General features: G+C 42.4%; 1 protein-coding gene across 1 annotated transcript; it reads left to right on the top strand.

Moving 5' to 3' along the window:
* Nucleotides 1-3,415: 3,415 nt before the first annotated feature.
* Nucleotides 3,416-14,229, top strand: ARL13A (ADP-ribosylation factor-like 13A). The gene is made up of 7 exons (XM_008591967.1): nucleotides 3,416-3,474; nucleotides 3,862-3,932; nucleotides 9,422-9,671; nucleotides 10,539-10,644; nucleotides 11,116-11,300; nucleotides 11,919-12,012; nucleotides 14,218-14,229. Exons 1-7 carry the CDS (start codon nucleotides 3,416-3,418, stop codon nucleotides 14,227-14,229), a joined length of 777 nt encoding a protein of 258 aa, XP_008590189.1.
* The last annotated feature ends 8,185 nt before the right edge of the window (nucleotides 14,230-22,414 follow it).

Here is a 22,414-nt window from a genome sequence, read left to right as displayed (position 1 = left end):
TACAATTGTATAAAACGATCTCATTGAAGAGGGTAGGGTAAGTGTGCTGACTTAAGACACTTTGGAAATAAGTGGAGTCTGTAAGACTAAAGGCAAAAGGAACCGCACACAGCACTGTAGTCTAGCTGATCAAGTTGTTTCCCATGGAGGTATATCAGTTAACAATTCTGATACTGCTATCTATACATGTATACTGGAACTGAACAATTAAGTAAATGGACGGTGGATTGTGAAAGCCAGGTTTCTCACCGTTGGAGTGGGAGGTTACAGCTAAGCAAAGGGAAAAGCTTAGAATGATTTACGTGATGATCAATTAGAGTTGAAGACATCAGTATAATCTTGTTTAGCTCAATATAGATACACATGGTTACATAAATATTTATAAATATGTATATATACACAGGTTAGCACACACACTTATATTTCCTTGTTCTGTCACCTGAGAGGGCCTAGCAGCAATGACACTCCAAGCACATTTAGTGCCAATATCTTGGTTTCTAAGACCGTTCTTCAGTGAAAGAATCCCCACTTGGAGAAATGGCTGATTCTAGGACTGGGACAGGGAATACAGAAGATGAGCCTGAAGCATCTAGCATTGCCAAAAAGTGAGAAAGTGATTTTAAAAAACAAAAACATAAAAAAAACCACAATGATGAGACCATATCAAAGGAAAGAATCAAATGAAAGAACTCCCAAAGCCAAAATTGGAGCAATTTGAGGAAGAAAATAAATAAAGCAGTATTGGATTATAACTCAGAGTATAAAATAAATACCCATGAGTCCATACTGCATAAATAAATGATTTAATAAACAATGGGTAAAAACAGACAAACCCCCCATACAGAAGAATTCCTAATAATTTATATAGATATTCCACCTCAAGGAGGTGGAGGATAACTCCTAACTCCTTAAAAATGTGAGTATGCATAGTGACTTCCTTCCAAAGAGTACAATGTGGAAAAGTGGAAGTAACTTTATAGTGGAGAAACCTAACAAACACAACTTCAGCCAGCTTATCAAGGTTAACATCAGTGATAAGTCATGTTTACAGCATGTATCCTTGATATGATGTGATGAGAACAGCACATTAACCTCTGTGGTCTTCCTCCCAAGAACGCATAACTTCAGTCTAATCATGAGAAAAACATCAGACAAACACCAAGTGTGGAGCATTCTACAAAATACCTGGTCAGTACTCCTGTCAAGGTCATCAAAAACAAAAAAAAAGTCTGAGCAACTTAGGTAAAAACTAAGGAAATCTGAATGAAGTATGGACTTTAGTTAATAATAATGTATTAATACTAGTTCATTAATTGCAACAAATGTACCATACTACCGGAAGATGTTAATAATAAAGGAAAATGGGGGTGGGGTATATGGGAACTCTCTGTACTACCTTTTGCAATTTTTCTGTATATCTAAAATCATTCTAAAAAATAAAGTTTATTTTTTTAAAAAGTTCACTAGAAAAGAATAAGTAGGATACAATTTGGCCAAAAAAGACAAGAGAAGCCCAGAGCAGAGGCACTTTCTCTGGTACCTGAGGTCTTCCCAGTCACGGCTGGGAGACCTTTGACTTAATATGGACTCTGAAGCCAGACTGCATAGGTTTGAATTCTGCCCTTACCATTTACTAGCTGGATAACTTCAGCAAGTTATTCAACCTCTTTGTGAACTTCATCTCTTAAAAGTAGGAATGATAGGCCCTATTTTGTCATGTTGTACCAAAAATTAAATGAATTAATATGTATAAAATGCTTAAATGAGCACTGGCACACAGTAAATTCTATATAAATATTGTGTAAAATAAATAAAAACTACAATGACTAAAAGTTCATTTAGTAATTAGCCATAATCACACAAGGTAAGGAGATGTGAGTTTGGTTGCTATGAACCAGGTAACAGTTGCCATAGATATGTCAGAACCTTGACAGCCATTGTTAGCACACCGTCATACCCTTCACGAGTGGTCAGCTGACCTGTGTTAATCTGGTACCTAGAAAGCTCAAGGTACCTTCCTATTACTCTATAGATTTTACATCTTTCACCCAAAAAGAACCAACTTTCTATCAGATAATTAACCACCTCAAGGTAAGCCAGATATATCATTACCTTTATTTTACAGATAAGAAATCTGAAAATGGTAGGTTTCATTTAGGTGATTTCACTCCAGGCTACCCAGGAGAGGCACTAGAAATAAAAGGACCAGTAATCCCTAGTTCAATCACTTTCCCACTTGGTTATCCTACCTACCTTTCCTTGTAAAAGAAGGATTTGTGTGATGCCAATTCGACCCTAGTTGGTGGCACTGACAAATATAGAGTCTGAGATCAAGCTAGAAAACTCTGCCAATCATCAGGAAATAAACAGTAAGCCGTTACTGGCCTCATCTCAAAGGGAGATGGCTACCATGGAACCCAGACAATTAGGCTGTGGTGTTTCAAGCTCCAGTTCTTATCAACTTCATGAGCAAAACTGGAGTTAGGCTGGTTTTGATCACAGGCCACACATAAAGTTTCTGTTTTGTCTTGCATAAGCCAAAGCCATTCTCCAGGAGATCCTTATGGGAAGCTGAATGATCTCCTAGGGAGTAAGCTGTGCTCTAAGAAATGTTACAAAATGTGAGTCCCTAAATGGGAATGGCAATTTTCCCAAGCAGAGGATGACTGGGTGACTCTGTAGAACCCTGCTAAGTTATCCACATAAATAAAATGTGGTATATCTATACAATGGAACATTATTCAGCCATAAAATTTATTTTATTTAGGCAATCACTTCCAAATCTGGCTGCACATTTGAATTATCTGGGAAACATATGCAGATCCCTGGAAATCCTTGAGAGTGGGGCACCTAGATTGATGTTTGAAATCCATTAGACTAGATGATCTCTAAGGTCCCTTACAGCTTTAGGAATTGTATAAAATCTATGATAGTGGCCACCAACACCCACATCTTTGAAGCAGAGGCAGTAAGAGAACTAAGCCCAATGGATAGTTGTTACTTAGAACATATTTCCCAATAGGTCCTTCTGGAAACCTAAGCTGGTTCTTCTCCAAGACATCATCCCACCACCTCCCCAAGGTTGAATAAAGATATTCCTAACAGGGATGAACTATGACTGAAGGCAGAGGCCACACCTGATTGTGTCTGTGTGGGTTACTTTAATAAGAAATCACCCCATTTTGCAGGAAGCTACTTATTAGCACAGAACCTGCCACTGGGGTTGAGGATAACTAGTCCCTCCCTCTATGGCATCAATAGACAAGTTGGATATAAGAATGGAGTAACAGACTTCTAACAGTCCCAGACTTCCTGTTTATCAGTATAGTCATAAGCTGACTTAGGTACAGTGTTAATAATGGGACAGACTTCTCATTTACTTTCTTCCTTTAATATTTAAGAACCAAGTTGAATCATGTTCCACCTACTGACTTCCTCCTGGTCTTGGCTAAAGACAACCAAAGAGACACGATGGTAATATTACAGTTATTTCTCTAGACCTATTCCACAATTTTCTCCCATGTATCTGCCCACAGTCCCTCAAGGGACAAATCTTCATGATATATATTGTTAGGGGAAGTGATTATGCAGTGTTTTCAAGACTGGGGTGAGGGTTGAGAGAGGATAGCCAATTCTACAAGGTAAGTGAATCAGGGAAGAAAAGCATTCATACTTGGAGGCTGGAGGGAGGGGTTCCCACACCACCTTCTATCTACCACCTTGGCTGGGCCTTTTATGGTACATGCATTGGGACTACTGTAGGCAGAGCCCCAAACACCATGGAAGAGTATAATTCTTTGTTTAGCCTAAAAACTAACAGTGTTTTTAATGCTTTGGTTCATTTTTCTTTTCCATTTCCAGGAATATGAACATCATCGTCATTGGCTTGGACAACTCTGGAAAAACTGTTCTTGTGGAGGCATTCCAAAGATGTAAGGAACTAAGAATTAGACACTGGTGTAGGTCTTCCATAGACCCCGGGGTCCGGTGAAATAATCATTCCTTTTTAGTCTTACTTCATAGCCCTCAGTTTCCCTCTTTTTGAGGATAAACACCTCCACACACACACACTCACTCACTCTCTCTCTCCTCCTTCTCTTCCTCCTCCTCCTCCTCCCCGCCCCCAGGTGTTATCAGCCTGTTTATGTCTGTCACCTGGTCCCTTTACAAAGACATCCTAATTGAAAGTCCTCTCATAGTGTCAATATGAATGAGCTCAAACTATGTAAAGCATTGCAGTCAATTATGAAGGATAGCATGTTTGAAATAGTGTCTAGTTTCAGAGCTCAATTAAAATGGAATTTGGTCTAGATAAGACAGACAAGTGTGGGATGATAAAGAAGTTTAATAACATGAAATTCTTTGTGACAGCTAATATAGAGAGTTGGAGCTTGAGAAATGTCAGTTCAGAGATGTGCAAGTTTAATATCAAATCTTCAGCTTAATACCTTGACATTTCAAGAAGCGGTTACACAGAATTTAAGGAAGCTACTATACTAGTTGTGAGGACCCAGCTAACTGCTAGTCAATCAGTCAAAGAGGTCAGCACTATGTCTGGCATAGGACACCCTACACCAATGTTTATTGAACAAATGAAGGGGTATGATGATGTGGCTGAGTTTTATATAACCTGACAGCCCTCAGCAAAGTCCAGGAAAGGGCTAACCTGACTCCTACCACTAGCCTACTAGGAGCCCTCATCAATTTCCTTGCACTGGGGCTGGCCTGTTAGCTCAGTTGGTTAGAGTGTGGTGCTAACAACACCAAGGTCCAGGACTCAATCTCTGTACCAACCAGTCACCCACCCTCCCCCCAAAAATTTCCCTGAACTATACCAACAGCCTTTTGGCTGATCTCACCATCTCCAGTTGTCCCCCCAGTATTCAGTCCACACAGTTACCAGGACTTAATGCAAAAATCTGATCATGGCACTTCCTGGTCAAAATTTTTCAATGCCTCCATATCATTTTCAAAATAAAATTTAAGTTCCTTAGCGCCACACAATGCTCTCCACGATTTGGTCCCTGACTCCTCCTCCAGCTTCATTTCTCATGCTCTCCACATATGCCTACTGATAGACCCAAAACAAATGATTTGCCATTCTTCTGCCATCACACTGTTCCAGCTCACGTGACCACACTTTCTGTACATGCTGTCCCACTATCTGCCTCATGTGGAAGCTTGACCTGAGGAAAGCTTCTCTAACCCCCAGCACCTCCTGCCTTGGCTCCCACCTCTATTCCATGCATCCCTCTAGCACGCACTTCTCACATCATTGCACATCTGCAAGTCCATCCCCTAGACTGTGAGCCCCTTGAGGAGAAGTAATGGTCTTTTCATCCCTGTACCTTTAGCCTCTGTACTTTTTAGTATGTCCAGGGAGGTACTCAATGAATACTTGTGGGATGAATATTCTCCCCATTCCACTATTCCCCTGAAGCTACATGTTGCCATTTTATAACTTCTTCCCGTCCCAGTAGCAGCTCCCGTCCCAAGCATCATATTTTAGCCAATGGTACAGCCTAGTATCCCTCCTATAGGCAGCAAGCTTGATTCCTTGCCTCTCCTGATTCTCTGATAGGCAGAAATGGTAAGAAGGTAAACAGCAGCAGGAAAATCAAGGAGCCAGAATAAATAACAGGATTACTGATTAAAGTGGGAATACTTTTCTACAGCCCCAACTTAGCCTCTCCCCTGGATGCCCATTCAGTCTGGGTGGGGCCTGGGAATCTTTTTTTTTTTAAGATTTTTTTAATTGATTATGAATATTCATGGGGTACAAAGCAAATTGTCACCACTTGTGCCTAAGATGTGTTGGCCAGATCCATACTGACAGCATGCCCATTACCACAAATTATGATTATACCCGTCCCCCACCCAATTATCCCCCCAATTATCCCCAACCTCCCTCCCCATCCCCCTTTCCCCGCTCCACCTTGTATCCCTAGGTATGTTCTCTCCCTCAGCAAGTCCAATGCACCACTGTGGTCTTTCCTTCCTTCTTTTGGGAATCTATATTTTAAGAACTCCCCAGGTGTTTCTTTTTTTTTTTTTAAAAAGAGGACCGGTAAGGGGATCTTAACCCTTGACTTGGTGTTGTCAGCACCATGCTCACCCAGTGAGTGAACTGGCCATCCCTATATGGGATCCGAACCCGTGGCCTTAGTGTTATCAGCACCACACTCACCCGAGTGAGCCACTGGCCAGCCCCTCCCCAGGTGTTTCTGATGGCTAGCCAGCTTTGGGAAGCACTCATCTGGAATAGGCCATATGCTATTTTGTCTGTGAGAATAGGGTCTGATTTCCATTCTAATTCCTAGAGGACAGTGCCTGGAGTCTATTTAACTTATTTTGTTACTACATAATTTGACTTGTGCTCAGAGAATAACTTGGGGCTGATTCTAAATATATTGGTTTATGGTTGTGACTTCATTCACAGAGAAGTTTTTAATGGGCACTGACATCACATTCTAAAGAATGTCTCAGGCCACCTCTGTCCGTGCAAGACCACCAGAGTCAATCTAGTAGGTTGCTCTGTACCCAAAATTGAATAGCTCACCTCCGTGCTCCTCCAAATGTTTTTAAGACGTTTGTGAAGAACAGTTAATTGCCTAGGAAAGAAATTCTTTTTTTTTTTTTTTTTTCTTTTGTCTTTTGTCTTTTTCCGTGTCCAGCAACGGATCGCAACCCTCAGTGTTGCCCCCGTACTGGACCGGGGACCGGCAACGGGATTGCAACCCTCGGTGTTGCTCCCGCGCCTCACTCAGCCAGTGAGCGGGAACCGGTCTGTATGTGGGATCCGAACCCTCAGGCGGAGCGCCGCCACGCTTCCCAAGCGGCGCACTACCCATTGCGCCACCGGGCCGGCCCTAGGAAAGAAATTCTAATCTGCAAGTGGTAACCTAAATGAATAATTGAAGATGCCAACCAAATATTTTGGCACGCAAGCCATTATTATTGGTGACACCATTCACTGTCACTGTTTTGTATGGCATGGTCACATGGGGCAAGAAACCCACGTATGAGCACAAGCAGCTGCACTAAATGAGAACATTTAGCCCAGTGCCTCTCAAACCCGGCTATGCATTTCAATCACCTGGGGAGCTTATTAAAAAATATGATACTTGAATCCCACCACAGATCTATGGAGTCAAACCCTTAGAGGCCTAGCTTCATAGGTTTTAAAAGCTCCACAGGTGTACATGGAGGATGGTGACTACTGAGAGCCAATGATCACAATCACCTGGGGAGCTTTTAAACTGCCCAGGGACCTAGAGGTTCAAATACTTTGGCCTGGGGAGGGCCCATGGAATCTACATCTTAAGCTCACCAGATGATGCTGAGACATATCCAGGCATGAGTTTTGTGGCTCTCTAGGGCAATGGTTCTCAAGCTTTAAAGCACAGAATAATCATGTGGGGATTTTGTTAACTACAAGGAGTTCGTTAAAGATACAAATGCTTGGGTCCCAAGCCTAGAGATTCTGATTCATTTGGTCTAGGGTAGGCCTTAACAATCACTTCCACGTAACTCTGGAGCAAATGGTTCCCAGACAATGCTTTATCTCTACTAGGGATATAGAGATGAGTTAGATTTAGTACCTGTCCTCGGGGTGTTTATAAATTAATAGAGGGAAGATGAAAAATGTAAATTGTCAGGGACAACTGCTCATGGCATCCAGGGTTCACCAACCCTGTATTATTGAAGGAATTGGTAGGGTTTCAAGTAAAAAGGAAAAAAAAAAAAAAAAACTAGGGAAAATGTTTTTTGCTCTGACAGGGAAAAATAATATAAAGCTTGTCTCAATGTAGGAAACAAGATTTTTAAATTACCTTAGAGTTCTAATCTATTCACTTATTATTTTTAAGTAGTCTAATACAGCCAATTTCACATTAAAGTTGTGACTGAAAATTATGTTATCTGAAAGCTATAATTAAAAAGATCATTGACTAACATGAAACCAAAAGAGGTGTTATAAAATCACATTAAAACATAATATACACATACACAAACACCAGAGGTATATATCTATACTCATAAATTTGTGTGTAATCATACATTTCCAAAGATCTGAAAGCATATTACTAACTACTCACCTAAATGACTCTTTTTGGCAATCCTATGAAAAATGTCACAGGCAGATCTGACACTACAAATAAGATACTGATTCTGATCTTAGCACTCCCAGGTATGAGTGTAGAGAATCTATAAAATCATTTTGCTACTAACATGGGCAGAGCGCTAGGCCAGAACTGTCAGTTCAACAGACTGAAACGCATATAAAGCTTGTCATTTTGAACTGCATTTCTATCGGAGCTGAATGAGCTATGGAATTCCTTAAGGGATTTTATATTCTGTCCATAGCTTTTAAAGGAGAAATGTGTGAATCTGGTATGGTTTGTTGGACGAGTATGTGGAAGAAGACTTCATGTCCTCATCCACAGTAACAGCCACCATAAACATTTATTTAATACCTACCCTGTGCTTACTGTGTGTAACGTAACACAGAGCACACACCCCCACCTCACAGAGCTTATATTTAAGTTGGGGATACAGGGCAAACACAGAAAGAGGTGAAGGACCAGTTCAACAGACCATGTGCTGAGAGAGAAAAGTGAGAGAGCTTGGGCAAGTCAGAGAAGACTTCCTAAAGAAAGTGGTACTTGAGCTGGGCTTTGAAGAAAGGGTAGCAGAGAAGGACTTCCTGCTCATACATTCATTCAACAAATATTTATTGAGTGCCTGTGTACTAGCTGCTGTGCTTGGCATCATGATTATAATGGTGAATAAAACTGAAAGGGTTCCTGTCCTGTTGTAGTTTATAACCCACATAAGCAAACCATAGAATTTATAGCACTGTAATATATACTATGATGATGGTAAGCCCAGAAGATGGTAAGCACCTTATCCAGACTGGGGATATGGTGTGAGGGAAAACTTTCTAGACTAAACAAGATCTAAATTGATATTTTAAAAAACAGATGTTAACCAAGCAAAGAGTAGTAGAAGAGTGTTCCAAGCAGAGGGACTGGGATCTTGTGAAGGCCCAGGGTGAGAGACAGCATGGCATTTATGTAGAGTAGGGGGAGTGTGAGCAAAGGACTAGAGGGAGGCACAGACTGGGTGTGTACCAGGGACAGTGTGGCCACCAGTAAGGTTAGAGTGCTAGGAGATAGGTCTGGCAGGTTGGGAGGCAAAGGAATCTGTATTCTATCCTGGGAGCAGTGGGCACTCACTGAAGGTTACTGAGCCAGGAGAGGGTAGCATGGGCAAATCAATGGCTTCAGAAGATGAATCCATATGAGCAGAATGCTTCAATAGGATTTCTCAGAGCAGGCTCTAGTCAAGGTTCAAGAAATTCTTTGATCTAACTGTATTTCTCTTCTTTGTGGTTGCTTTTCCTCTCCTCCCCTACACATAGTATTTCCCAGTAGGACAGACGATTGTACAAAATTGAAACTGACTACAGTCCTCTTCGATGAGTATCAAGTTTCCATCTGTGACCTGAATGGAGACCTGAAGAGCCGAGAAACGTGGCCAAACTACTATGCACAGACACACGGGATTGTTTTTGTCCTGGATTCCAGTGACTTGGGACGCATGCAAGAAGTGAAGATCATCTTAACACATCTTCTGACTGATAAAAGAGTGGCAGGGAAACCCATCTTACTGTAAGATCCTGCCTTTGTGCCCTATTTCCCATCCTAGTTTGTACCTTAAGAGAAGTACAGAGATGGAGGGCTGGGTGGTCCCTTTCTCACACCCAGCTAGACCTCCTGCTACCTTAGGCTCAGTGAGGTGGAGTGGCACAGTCCTTTAGGGACAATTTTCAAGAGTCACTTTCTAGCACACATAGTCACGGGCAACATTTACTTAATTACGCAAAGGTGACTGTAAAGGTAATCAAAGGGAAATGGATAGTGATATCTGGATCTACCACATCCGTCCCTTGACACTTCCTGAAGACTGCCTTCTGGAATTTGCTTCTCATCTGTTCTGGTTTCAGTCTCTGATCCTGAGACCTCACAATGGCAGAGACCCACCCCTATTTTGTATAACCAATTCCAATGGCCTCCTCCCTTAGTGGACTGCTTAAGTTATATAACTAGCACTTAATCCAGGGTGATAATGCAGGTGGCCAGCCAATCCTTACCTCTATGCCTCAACTCCTTTTGCCTTTTTCATTCCTCATTAGCAACCCCAACTAGAGCATGAATAGAGTTTGGGAAAGGATGTAAAATCTCCAAATCTGTTCATATCCCAGTTAGCAATTAAAGTATGATGGCATGATTGTAGGGGAAGTGAGAAATGAGCCTTGGGGATTATCATGGATTCAAATTATTTGTGCTATTATTTCCTCCACTGAGAGTTGGCTAGAAAAATTTCTGGCTTATCTCATTGGGTATGGTATGTCTTTAAACCTAATTCCTGGGTATGTAGCAATTGTATCAGAATTGGTTCTCTTTCCCTGTCCTTTACTTCTATTTCATTTTCACTCTCCCACTCCTTTCCTCCCTCTCTCATATGCCCTGTTCTAGCCTGGCAAACAAACAAGACAAGAAAGACGCCCTCCTGCCTTCATCTATTATTGAATATCTACTACTGGAAAGGCTAGTGAATGAGAATAAGTCCCTATGCCGAGTGGTAAGTGTCAACCCCTTCCTTCTCTCTTCCTCTAGAGCCCAGCTGATGCAGCCCTTGGCCCATTCCATAATCAGCCTCATATGCTGGGTTTGGGGCAAAGTCCGTCTCTGCCAGGCAATATCTACTGTGATGATTTCTGACCTGATAGTAACAAATATCACATTCTGCCTTCAAAATAGCTCTATAAAGTTGGAAATTTTAATATTCCAATTTTATGGATAAGAAAGCTAAGGCTCAGACACTCTAAGTGACTTGCTCAAGCTCACACATCCAAGACACCATAACCACTTTACTAAAGGATCTCAGCTTGTGTCTCATTTAGCTCATCAGATGTGAATGCAGGCTGTCTCCTAGGAAGTCTTAGAAGAATTTCTGTGTACCTCTGCTCTTTGGATGAGAGTGATTGGGCCTCTGGCCCCCAGGGGTCCCTAGCTCTAGGTCTGAAGCTTTCTGTTCTCTTTTTTGTCACAGGAGCCATGTTCAGCCATCAATAACTTCCAAAGGAAGAACAATCAGCCCATGATTGAAGGATTGCGCTGGCTATTAGCTGCCATTGGGGATAAATATGAAGAACTGCATACTCGCCACCCGATGTCCAACTCAAGCATCACAATCTTCAAGAACACTAGAGGCTCTGGAGAAAGGTGCTTGCCAAACAGTTACTAAGATGCCTCTATTAGATTTACTGATAAGAATAGAAGCAGGAGTCACTCTTCAACAAGAGCAGGGAGTTCTGGGACATGTTTCGATTCTGGCCGGTGCTGGACAATCCTCTCAACATCAGTTGGCCCTAAGGGGGCTAAAGCAGTGCCGACCAACATTCCAACATGGTTAGTTAGCTACACCCCCACCCCTGGCACAACTTGAGTGATCATGTGAGTGGGATGAGTTGTATAAAAGTAAAGCCAACTTATCAGCATTAGAGCTTCTCCAAAACAGGGTTTCTATTCTTGGATGTGCCATGTGAAGGAGAAAAAGAACATGAGCCCCTTAAGGAGCCTATTGGCATTATTCTATGGATGAATATCATGGAACTACTCCACATTCTCAGCCTCCAGTTTTCTGGTCCTCCCAACAATGAGGAATGATGGGAGAGGACAGAAAAAGAAAACATGATATAATCAGGGTTTTGAGGAGTAAGAGGCCTAAATGTTCTTTTGCTCTGTTGTCACTTTCATTGCCCAAAGGCATATGGCAGGGATGAGGTAGTAGCTGCATTAGATAAAGCAGCTTGAAGTGTGTTTCTACTACTGCTTTGTCCTTTCCATCTTCTCCAGCTTCTCAACCACAATGGGAATGTCCAAAGAGAAAAGAAAGCATTCAGGACAATGCACAGTAGAAGCTAGCCTCCTAAGGCCAATCCTACAGGTAAACGGCACTTTAAATATATTGCCCCAGAGAACAATTCCTGAACTCTTGGGCAACAACTGACTTTTACCCCCAATCTTCTTGCTGTACAGAAATCAGTAACATTTGATTTAGATGATCCCATGGAGGAAGGTGAATGTTCTGAGGGAAATGGAGCTGAGAATGCTACTGAGCCTCACTGCAATCAAAATGATAACTTACAGACTCCAGCTCCATATGTTGATGACAATCTTTTTGAAGGTAATGCTGGATCAGTTGTTAGAAAAGAAAAGAAATATAGGCTTTCCCTTGCAATTTCTACAACAGTATTACTATTTTGATTCTGAAACTCTTTTCTCATGCTAAGATTAGTAGTTAGGAGAAGGAGAAGTGAAAGAAGTACAGGGACAATATTTGGGGACCACTTTCTGGTAACCCAGTATGATGCCCCAGCACTAGTTGACAGTGGTGGAAGTACAAATTGGTACAACCTTTTTTTTGTAGTTTAGCTATCTCCCTCCCTCCCTTTTCCATATATACACATATGTACATATATACACACATGTATGTGTATATATACATACATATATACAATACACATACATATGCACGTGCATACACATACATGTGCACACACATATATATGTATATATACATATATATCAAGAACTTTAGGGGCCGGCCCAGTGGCACACTGCTACAGTGCGCCGCTTGGGAGCGTGGCGGCGCTCCTGCCGAGGGTTCGGATCCCACATACAGACCGGCTGCTCACTGGCTGAGCGAGGTGCGGGCGCAACACCGAGGGTTGCGATCCTGTTGCCGGTCACGAAAAAAGACAAAAAAAGGAAAAAAAAAAAAAAAGAACTTTAAAAATGTAGATACCTGTTGAAACAGTAATCTCATTTCTTGAGCTAAATCCAAAGATAATCTTACAAGCGCCAAAGAAAAGTATGCTCAAGGATGTTCTATCACAGCATTGTGCAAAACAACTAAAAGCTAGAAACAACCTAACTGTCCAACAAGAGGGAATGGCTAAATCAATTATGATACATCTACACAATGAAATGCAGATATTAAAAAGGCTAATGTTGACTTATATTTACTGACATAGAAAGTTTTCCACAACCTGACATTTTGTTAGGAAAACAGCAAGTTTGACTACAGGATGTACAGCATGATGATATGCATGCATAGAGATAGCTGGAGAGACATCACCAAAATATGAGCAGCGGTTTTCTCTAGGGGTGAGATGGCAGGTGATTTTGAGAACTAAAAGGCCTAGGTGACTTTCTTTGGACTTCTGTTTTATTGGGAAAAAAAATTTTTTTTTATAATAAGCAGATATCATTTATCCCAATAAAGGCATTTTTTAAAAAGCTGTGAGGGCTTGAAGGTTCACTGTTAACAGCCACTCCTTCTCAGTGTTCCTTGGGACTCCAGTCTCCAAGACTGTCAACTGTCAATATTATGTCAACTCAGCTCTAAAAGGGATCTGGCCCTTCAGGCTACCCTGAAGCCACAGGTTGTTATACCTACATGGAGAGGCCTGGATCTGGCCAGGCCCACTAAGGAGGAGATATGCACTGCTCTGGGGATAAGGGGTGAGGATGAGAGCTGAGTAGAAGAAATCTGGTAGAAGAGAAGAGAAAGTGTTTTTCTGGATGTCAGCAACTACCCCTAAATCTTTGTCCAAAACTGAAATCTATTTTCATTTCTATAACCTCAGAACCCAGGACGAAAAAGAGAATGTATTCATGGGACACAGAAGAGATGTTACTGGACAATCCCTCTGATGAAGCATTTGGTTCCTGTGGTTAGTATTCCTTAAATAAAGGGTAGAAGGGAAAGGGCAAGAGTGAGAGAAAGTATGAGGCTGGGGCAGAGGGTGGGCACCTCATGGGGTACAGTCTCACCCCCTTGAAAACGGTTCAACAACCTCCTACCCTGACATGGTCTGAGGACAGGAAACTTGGCACTTGGTTGTGCTTTCAGTGACTATTTTCTTTTATTAGACTTTTAACAGACTAAAGAGAAAAACGAAGGGAAACCAAAAGAAACATCTAATATCCCCTCCTCAGCAAGTGGGCTCATCTCCAGAACCATCAGGACAACTCAGCTCTTTAACTTCTATTTGATATACCTCCATAGTCCCCATACGACTCCACCTACTCTAATGTCACATCCCTGAGAACCCCCATTGTCCCTGTATATCTATATTCTAATTAGCCAGCAAATTAATCCTATACCTACCAAAAGGCTCAAGAAAAGTTAGGATGTATCTATTTGAGAATAAAGACCACCTTGGCAAAGAAGAATTGAGACTTTACATCTTTGTACCCAGCCGCTCCTAACAAAGTCAACTGACAGTATGTTGTGGGTGACCAACTGAAATTGAGCCTTAGAAGTACAGGGTTAGTTTAGAATTACTTTAAGGTTCTTGGGTATAAATGGACTGGCAAAGATAAATAGGACTTCTTTATTGAGAAATATGCTCTACTGAATCATCTTCTGTCACATCTCCACAAACAGCTCGGTTTTAAAAGTCCCAGCCACTGTCTGCGAAGCCCAGCAACAATTGCTTTGCTGTCCCTTCAGGAACAGCAACTGCTGCCTCTCCTAACTCTCTGGTTAGGTATGCAAAAAATGTAGGTGCTTGAATGCATTCAACCTCCATCCCAAGGATGGTAGTGGTGGTAGTTATTTACTATCACTACTATTTTCACCATGAGTACCACACCCACCATTTATTGAGTGCCTTCTGGATACCAGGCACAGTGCTAAGGTGCTAAGTTCTTCACATCCTTTATCTCATTCACAACAATGCCTGGGGATAGGCACTATACCTGACTCCATTTTACAGATGAGGCAACTAGGGGGCAGAGGAGTTGAATAACTTGTCCAAGGTTCCACAGTCTGTAAAAAGCAGAGCAGGGAATGGAATCCAGGTTTGACTCTTGATCTACTGTAGGCCAGAAAGACCTACTTATGCTTTTTTCAAATTCCATCCGGAAAGAGAAAGCTATATCCAGGAAAAACTGCTGAAGTGTATCCATGCCCATATCAGGAGAATTATGTTAATATCAATAAGCACAACAATAGTGGTAGCAGACATGGCTGACTAAGCACTTCCATTTGCCAGGTGCTTTACACATACAGTCATGTAACACTTGACAGGGATATGTTCCAAGAAATGCTTCGTTAGGCAATTTTGTGTTGTACAAACATCATAGAGTGCACTTGCACAAACCTAGATGGTATAGCCCACTACACACCTAAGCTGTATGGCACAGCCAGTATAATCTTATGAGACCATTGTCATATATGTGGTCCATCGGTCACTGAAACATCCTCATGTGGCACATGACTGTATTATGGTCTTTCATCCTCACAAAGCTATGAAGTTGGTTCTATTATCACCACAATACAGAGGCAGAAACTGATGTTTAGAGAAATCAAATAATTTGTCCAAGGGCACCCATGAGGAGGTGGCAGAACTAGTTTTCCAACTAAGGTCCGACTCCATAACACGTTCTCTTAGTTCTACCTTATACCATGTCACCAAGCAGTATGAACAAACTAACCTATCGTGTAGGGGATAGAAACCTTGCACAGAAAGATCTGTCTTACAACCTATCTGGAAGGTCTGACACTAAGGCTGCATCATTTGCTCTTAACTCCAAGGGAAGCACCCAGGTACCTCATGGGTCTTTAACAGGGTTCTGGAGCTCAGCTTTTTAGTCATAGAGCTGGAAGGAATCTTATAGCGCCTCTAGCCCAATCACTGTTGTGATGCAGATGAGGAACTTGGGGTACAAAGAGGTTAAGTGACTTGCACAGATGGTACAGCTGATCACTGGCAGAGCTGCTCCTAAAATCCAGATCTCCATGTACCTAAGCCAGTGCTCTACCCTATACAAAAATACTGCATACTGCTGGGTCTTCAGCCACTCGGCCCATCTACTTTCCTCCAATTTGCCCGACAAATATCACTACAGAATTCTTCTGGCAATCATTGTCACCCGGGGATGCAGCAAACCTCTCTACCGAAGAAGTGTTTTATCAGGCAGGAGACTACAATTCAGCAAACCATGGTGTATTAGTCCGTTTGTGTTGCTACAACAGAAATACCTGAGACTGGGTAATTTATAAAGAACAGAGGTTTATTTGGCTTACGATTCTGGGACAGCTGCATCAGGCACGGGCCTCAGGCTGCTTCTACTCATGGTGGAAAGTGGCAGGCAGCCAGCAGGTACAAGCAGATCACATGGTGAGAGGAAACAAGAGAGAGAGAGAGGAGGTGCCAGGGTCCTTTAAATGACAAGCTCTGGCAGGAACTAATACAGTGAGAACTCATTCACTACCCCTCCTCCTCCAGGGAGAGCATTAATCCATTGATGAGGGATCTGCCCCCATGACTCAAACAGCTTCCAGCACTGTCACATTGGAGATCAGATTTCCACATGAGTTTTGGCAGGGACTACACATCCAAACTCTATCATACGGTTCTTTAAAAAACAAAAAAAAATTGGACCATCCACATTTCTCTTTACGGCATATGTGTTTATTAGGCAGATGTACTTTCTCAGCCAACAGGGAAGGGGACATGGATGGGAAAAGGGGATGGCTGTGCACCCTATGAATGTGAGCAGGGCAGAGAATTTAGGTTGAACCACCTCCAACAAAACTGAAATCCAGTATATTGGCACATTTCCCTTTGTGAAATGTATGTGTTCCTGGGTGTCAACCAAATCTTCCTATGTAGAATCTATCAATCACAAAATGTTATTTAAAGAATACCCCCACCCCCAATACAGCTAGTATATCCTTATTCATGTTAAAGGAAATTTGAGTGAATCTTAATTTTGTTGCTACAGGCTGTTAATATCTTTTCCAAACCCCTTTTCAAGCTAGGTGACTTGGCCATTTCCCCCCAGTGAAGACAGGAGTAACAGCACCTATCTCACAGGCCTGTTGTGAAGCTTAAAGGGGATACTCCGTACAAAAATGTTTAGCATAGGGCCGGCCCGTGGCTCACTCGGTAGAGTGCGGTGCTGCTAACACCAAGGCCGTGGGTTCGGATCCTATATAGGGATGGCCGGTTTGCTCACTGGCTGAGCGTGGTGCTGACAACACCAAGCCAAGGGTTGAGATCCCCTTACCGGTCATCTTTAAAAAGAAAAAAAAAAATGTTTAGCATAGGACCTGGTACATCTTAAGTAGCTTGTTAAATGTTAGCTATTATGATTTAGGGGAAGAGCTCGTTCAGATCATTAGAAAGCTATACCCGCCCTTCTGGAAGAGGTATCCTCTTTTCTGTAAAGTATTTGAAGAGCTGTCTTAGATTCTAAAGTACAGAGAGCATAAAGAAGCTATGGTAATTATAACCATTGTCTCCCATATCCTCTTCTTGGAGAATCCTAAATCTGCCAAAGAAGCTTTACAAAAGGCCGGCCTGTGGCTCACTCGGGAGAGTGTGGTGCTGATAACACCAAGGCCACGGGTTCGGATCCCGTATAGGGATGGCCAGTTCACTCACCGGCTGAGCGTGGTGCTGACAACACCAAGTCAAGGGTTGAGATCCCCTTACCGGTCATCTTTAAAAAAAAAAAAAAAAAAAAGAAGCTTTACAAATCTGTATCTCAGTACAGCACCAGGAGACCAAGATAAGGATCGTTTCTTGAGCCCAGAGGGCAAATTTTCTTGAGGTTTCTCTTCACTAGTTGTTAATGTCTTGGCCTCCTTCTAGGAGGACCAAAGAGCCTAGCTCTGGTCAGACGCACTTCAAGCATATGACCCTGGCCCATCATTCAACAAGCCCCACACGGCTGTGGGTGCTTGTCCATTTTGCCTTTCAAGACAGACCTGGGCAGACTACGGAATTCACTATGAATAGGTAGAGGGGTCTCTCTGCTCTGAATGGTTTTCAACTCCTGCACTCCAGTCCCCATTCTTCATTCACATATTATTTCTACCCACCAGCAGTACCCTGTCAGCAGGGTTGCTAAGCAGTCTATGATCCGTACAACATGGGTCATAATGTTACCACACAATAAAAGGTAAGAAAGAACAGTGATAATTTCGGGTTGGAGCATGGAACTCAGTAGTAGCTAACCTAGCCATAAAACCCCCAGAGATTTGAGTGTTGGGTGCTTAGGCCGTACCTGTTTTATTCTGAATATTACTCTTCCCTCCCAGTAATCTCTTCAAATCACTCATTTTCAAGGCAGTTGCTACTGGCAAGGTGTAATAAGTGCATTGAACACACCACTCTTCTCAGGAGAATCCTGCCAACTAGTATTCTTAACCATAGGCTACTGGCCAAGGCTGGAATAGGGATCAAGCCTGGACTCACTGCTTTGTTACTCAACCCTGTAAACCCTTTATTGGAAGACCCAAACTTAGATTTCTGACATGAAGAGGTGCAGACAATGAGAGCTGTCACCCAGCTTTTCAGGACTTGAAATCATCCCCTCATCCCACTTCAGTTTCATAGGTGTGCCTCGAAGAACTACAGCCATGGCAACCCTTATTCCTTTAGCCGTAATAATCCATCTTCCCACTCCCCTTGCCTTTTCTCTCATTTCAAGCTCTGCGGAAAACAGGTGGTGTTATCCCAGGTGAGAGAGAAAGCAGCAGATACTTCCTCCTATTGGCATGTAGGTAATATCAGCTGAGGGTCGTGGGAGTCAGGGAGCTTGTACTTCTGCTCTTGTGCCCAGGAAGTACCTGGCTCAGGTCCAGGGAACCCAGGGAGGCTCTGCTATTGGGTGATGGGCTGAGCCGTGTTAACAAAGCACTCAGACTGTGCTGTGCGCTGATGACTCAGGAATCCTACGCCCATGCTAGTTGTCACTTCCAGGAACTAAAATAGACCTCTGGTGCTAGGAGACAGGCCTTTAGGTCTGCTCACAAGAATGAGTCCAGTTCTAAGAACTGGCATGCTATTCGATACAATGGAACGTTACACAGCTATTAGAGATGGCAATTACGTACACTGTGCAGATGGAAACCAGAATGTGAAATAACATTAAGTGAAAACAACAGAATAAGAAAGAGCAGGTACACATGCTGATCACAACTATGTAAAGCATACATATAGGAGTACGTCTCTAAAGAACTTGAGAATTAAAGAGTGCCAGAGCTTTGAGATTCCAAGTCCCATCCCCCAACATGTTTAAAACATTTAAGAAAACTGTCATGCTAATCACACTAGGTCACAGAGACACCTGCCTGTCACCGGACACAGGAGTTCACTGATAATTTGATTCAGGGACTAGAGAACTAAATTCTAAGGGGGCCAGTGCTTTAAAATATGCTGGATCATACCTCTTCCCCCTCCCTCTCTTACGTTCAGAACACCTATTATCTTTTTTTTTTTTTTTTAAAGATGACCGGTAAGGGGATCTTAACCCTTGACTTGGTGTTGTCAGCACCACGCTCTCCCAAGTGAGCTAACCGGCCATCCCTATGTGGGATCCGAACACATGGCCTTGGTGTTATCATCGCCACACTCTCCCGAGTGAGCCACAGGCCGGCCCCAGAACACCTATTATCTTTTTTTTTTTTTTTAAAGATGACCGGTAAGGGGATCTTAACCCTTGACTTGGTGTTGTCAGCACCACGCTCTCCCAAGTGAGCTAACCGGCCATCCCTATGTGGGATCCGAACACATGGCCTTGGTGTTATCATCACCACACTCTCCCGAGTGAGCCACAGGCCGGCCCCAGAACACCTATTATCATTGCAGGCTTAGCACTACAATGAGAAATTCCTTCCAAACCCCAAGCCAAGCAAACAACTCTAAGATGGGAATTTAAGGAAACTTATATTTAAACTTCTTTTCAGTCAGGCTGCTGTGTTTTAAACTAGGCTTGGTTATACTGAAAGAACTTTTTTTTTTGCTAGGCTACTGGAAGTCTTCGTTTGTAAAAAGAACTGCACCTGCTACCCCTCCTGTCACTTTGTCACAAGTAGTACTTACGGTTAGTCAAACATTTAGCAACTATGGTTATCTGAGTAAAATTCTCTCTGTGGAGCCCTGGCCTCAACACCTACTGAGACCTGGTTTTTCTAGAATTAAAAACACTAAACATACTGATTGAAAGCTAAGAGTATGTTTAGTTTCTTTTAACTGTGCATTCTGAAATAATTTTAGATTTACTGAAGAGTTGTAAATATAGTACAGAGAGTTCATGTATACCCTCGACCCAGCTTCCTGGAACGGTAACATATTACCTACCTCTAGTACATTGATCAAAACTATCACATTAACATCAGTGCACCAGTTACTATAGACTTTCAGATTTCATGTTTTTCCATGAATGTCCTTTTTCTGTTCTGGGATCCTGGATTAGATTCTTACAGCATTTATAGTATGTTTAGTTTAGGAAAAAAACCCTACCCTAGAAACAAGTTTCCTCTTAGGAGGTCAGAAGGGCAAGCTGGTATTCCGAGCAATTATCCTGAGCTATTCCACCCAGTAGGGAACTCCATCACTTCTGTACCAAAGCCAAGATACCTCATCACAGTTATTTTCAGAAAACATTTCTTACATTAGCACTTCTCACAGTAGTACAAGGTGATTTGACAAGTGGGTTATTTTTAGCAGCCAATATTATGAAGGTGACAAAATGAGAGGGATAGCCTTCCTTGTCTGTATTCTGTTCTTTATTTTCCTTCAAACTGTATTTAAGCTTTTTACTAGAAGCTGTAATATTTGACTATAACATAAATGCTGAAAAACGCCCTCTCCAACAGGGAAGGGACTCTTTTCAACGTATGTTTGGTTCTGTTTGCCTGAAATTTATTGAAAACTTACAGAAAATTGATTAGGTTACTTTTGCTAGTTAACCCCAAGGGTGAGAAGAGAAAGCAAGCCATGAGATCCATTTATTCATTCAACAAATGATCAGATTATTAAGAATGAGGGACTGGCCAGTTTGCTCAGTTGGTTAGAACGTGGAGCCGATAACAGCAAGGTCCAGGGCTCGATTCCTATACAGCCAAGCCGCAAAAAAGAAAAAAGAAATAAAGAATGACTTCCATTTCGTGCATGCTATGTTATGCCAGGCAATTTGCAAAGTGTGTTACATATTATTGTTTCAGTGAATGGGTCACAACAATCCCATGAGGTAAGTACTATTATTACCCTTACTTTACAGGGAATGGGTGGGGAAGAGAAGGTTGGAAAGGTTAAGTAACTTGCTCAAGGTCACATAGCATGTAAGTCATGGAGCCAGGGTTCAAGCCCAGACCAGCTAGATCCAAAGCCCCTCCTCTTGGCTAGTGTAGGGAAAGTGAAGGAAAATGGTCAGGGCCCCTCAGATATTCAGAATATTGCCAAGCATTTGACATAAATATGCACATGCGCCCAGGTGTTCCTTGGTTGTCTAATGTAATTGCACATGTGCACCCAGGTGTCCTGGGTTATAACTTAAGTATAAAGGACGAGTGGCTCTGATCCATAGTGCTTTCCCCCACCCCGGGGGGGGGGGGTGACAGGGAGGCTGCTGCTGTTGCTGCCAGTGCCCCCAGGATGCCACAGGGAGACTGCCACTGCTGCTGTTACTGTTACTGCTGAGGACTGAGCTTGTGTCATCTGCCAATGGCTCCTGGGATCTTTCCCAGTTACCTAGCATGGACCTGCGTGTGAGGGGTCTGGTGACCCAGTCTCTACAACAGGTTTGAAGGGTCTGTGGGCCCTAACCCCTAGCCCAGACAATACAAATGGAAAACTTAGTGTAACTAAGATAATGAAATATTTTGGCTTTAGTTATTAATTGCCTAGCCATACGATTAGCGTAGCTATTGCTGTGACCCGACAGCTAGTATGCTGCTATACTTCCTCTGAGCACCCACCACATTTCAGACACTGTGCTGCTAGGTATTAGAGATACCATGGTGACCAAGATATAGCCCTTATCCTTTCAAACCTTAGTCTAGTTGGAGGAGACAGACTATTAAACAGCTAAGTATAACACAGCCTTCTCTTCGCAAGAAGGATATTCCTTGGCTTGGCTACAAATGAAGGTAATCAGTAAATGCAAATAGTAAATACCAATGCCTTGAAATATTTTTTGTGGTCCCTAGGGCAAAGGCCTTTCCCTTCTATGTACCCTGAGAATCCCTAACAGTCATGAATGGACTTGAGGATGTTAATGTGGGCACTGTCACCCTACTCAGTTTCTTTTGAGGAGAAACAATGAGAAATGTATCATGGAAATGCATATATTGATATAATAGAATCAGCTAATGGAAAATGTTTACATCTCAGGTATAATTTATATTCCATTTTAACTGTCTTTTTGTATTGCATTAATTGGTGAGCTCTTAGGGAGCTTCAAGTGGTTCATGCCTACATTTTACAGGTCTAAAGTTAGGGCTCACAGACCTCTCGAGTTTGTTGTACAGACTGGGTCACAAC

This window comes from Galeopterus variegatus, unplaced genomic scaffold (genome assembly GCF_000696425.1).
Source record: "Galeopterus variegatus unplaced genomic scaffold, G_variegatus-3.0.2 Scaffold7450, whole genome shotgun sequence".
Lineage (NCBI taxonomy): Eukaryota > Metazoa > Chordata > Mammalia > Dermoptera > Cynocephalidae > Galeopterus > Galeopterus variegatus.
The sequence above is the reverse complement of the archived record's forward strand: the minus strand, read 5'-3'. Positions and strand labels throughout refer to the sequence as shown.